Source organism: Priapulus caudatus, unplaced genomic scaffold, assembly GCF_000485595.1.
Source record: "Priapulus caudatus unplaced genomic scaffold, Priapulus_caudatus-5.0.1 Scaffold138, whole genome shotgun sequence".
NCBI lineage: Eukaryota > Metazoa > Priapulida > Priapulimorpha > Priapulimorphida > Priapulidae > Priapulus > Priapulus caudatus.
In genome coordinates, this window is record NW_014577199.1 from 459620 (window position 1) to 461292 (window position 1673).

Genomic DNA, 1673 nt, shown 5'->3' on the forward strand with positions numbered 1-1673 from the left:
CCATAGATATAGAAGTAGAATCTTCTTCTATATCTATGGTGCAATCCACGCAGTGCAAATTCCTATGTATATGTATGTATGTATGTATGAGTCTTCTAATGAAAATCACTCCTGAAAAGTTCTTAAGAAGAAATTCAAATAGGACTGGGTCAGATAACGTCATGAACAAATTAGAGAGTGATGCAAACAAGCAATATGTCCGGTCTCTGGGTGTCATCTTTGCTACTGCTATTGGACCTCTTATCAATACATTGTTTGACAACTGGTTGACATGCTTTACAATAGAAGCTGATTGCATTATAATGTTGAAGCATTGTCCATACTTTGTTACTTATTTTACCACATGCCAGACACAGCCATGTGTTGCAGCATTCACACTCAACCAGTAGCTCTACTTCTACACAGCATTCATCACAGACAAGCATTTCCTCAGATGATTCATCACCTGTATTACCTTTGCTCATCTTCTTCTTAGATTTGCTGGTGTGAGATTGTGATCCACTTACACTAGCCCTGGTTGACGACTGGGAGCCGCCGTATTGCCTGTTTGCATCACTCTCTAATTTGTTCATGACGTTATCTGACCCAGTCCTATTTGAATTTCTTCTTAAGAACTTTTCAGGAGTGATTTTCTTTAGAAGACTCATACATACATACATATACATAGGAATTTGCACTGCGTGGATTGCACCATAGATATATAGAAGAAGATTCTACTTCTATATCTATGATTGCACAAATATGCCGAAGTGTTGTGAAATAGCCGTTCAATTCTGCACCAGGGGGCGGCACTATAGAATATTTCGTCAGGGTCACGCCGCAAAGCGTAATTTTAGTAAATTCTTGTATGGAGGATTTACGTTTGTCCTTCTGAAATGCTCTGCGTTGTAAAAACGTGTTCCTGACAGTGTGCAAGCATGCCGCACTTGGCTCTGGGTAGGCACGTATACTTGAACGTTGCGGATCTGTGGCAGCACTACAGCAGAAGTAGAAGCAGCCATTCGCAAGAAAAATCTGGGAACAGTCGCAGCTCTGGCGGTGATAGTGGCACTATTGCTGGTAGTGGCACCGGCAGCGGGAGTGGAACTGATAGTTCACGTTCGGGAGTTGGAGACGCATCAACGATGGGTGAGACACAGTCGGCGCTGCCTGGAGATGGCAACATTACGTCGGCTCACAGCCCGACGAAGAAACATCCGATAACGAACGACTACAAACTATCGAGGAAAGTTTTAGGTGTTGGAATCAACGGCAAGGTGTTGAAGTGTACCTCGAAAGCAACCGGAAAACAGTTTGCGTTAAAGGTAGGTATACACAAGCAGGCGTCCTGTTCCGCTGTTTTGTATTTACCAAGTTCGTAATGTAGTTTTAAATGTTTGTATATGTTTATACCAGTGACATACTATTCTACGTGTTAAACGTCAACTAGGGTCAAGTCAACATTAGTTATAGTATTAGTATTACTATTAGTATTAGTTACCGTTGGTGGGGTTAGGATTCGATGAGATCCAAGGATTCATTTACAAGTCACCTCGCTTCTCACACAGGCGTCTAAACAGAGGAATTGCTCAACATTAGCTTAAAGAACATCAGTACAAGCTTGGCGCAACTGACGGCCCAAGGATAGAGAACATGGGTCCCAATAAAACCAATGTGCCTAACCCTAACCCTAA

At 42.3% G+C, this 1673-nt stretch overlaps 1 protein-coding gene across 2 annotated transcripts in view; it reads left to right on the forward strand.

Annotated features, from left to right (window-relative positions):
• Positions 1–787: 787 nt before the first annotated feature.
• Positions 788–1673, forward strand: part of LOC106806048 (MAP kinase-activated protein kinase 2-like) — a 30966-nt gene continuing 30080 nt past the window's right edge. For both annotated transcript variants that reach the window (XM_014807890.1, XM_014807891.1), the window contains exon 1: positions 788–1304. In XM_014807890.1, coding sequence (XP_014663376.1) covers positions 918–1304 — 387 coding nt within the window. In that variant the 5' untranslated portion in view covers positions 788–917. The remainder of the gene's footprint in view (positions 1305–1673) is intronic.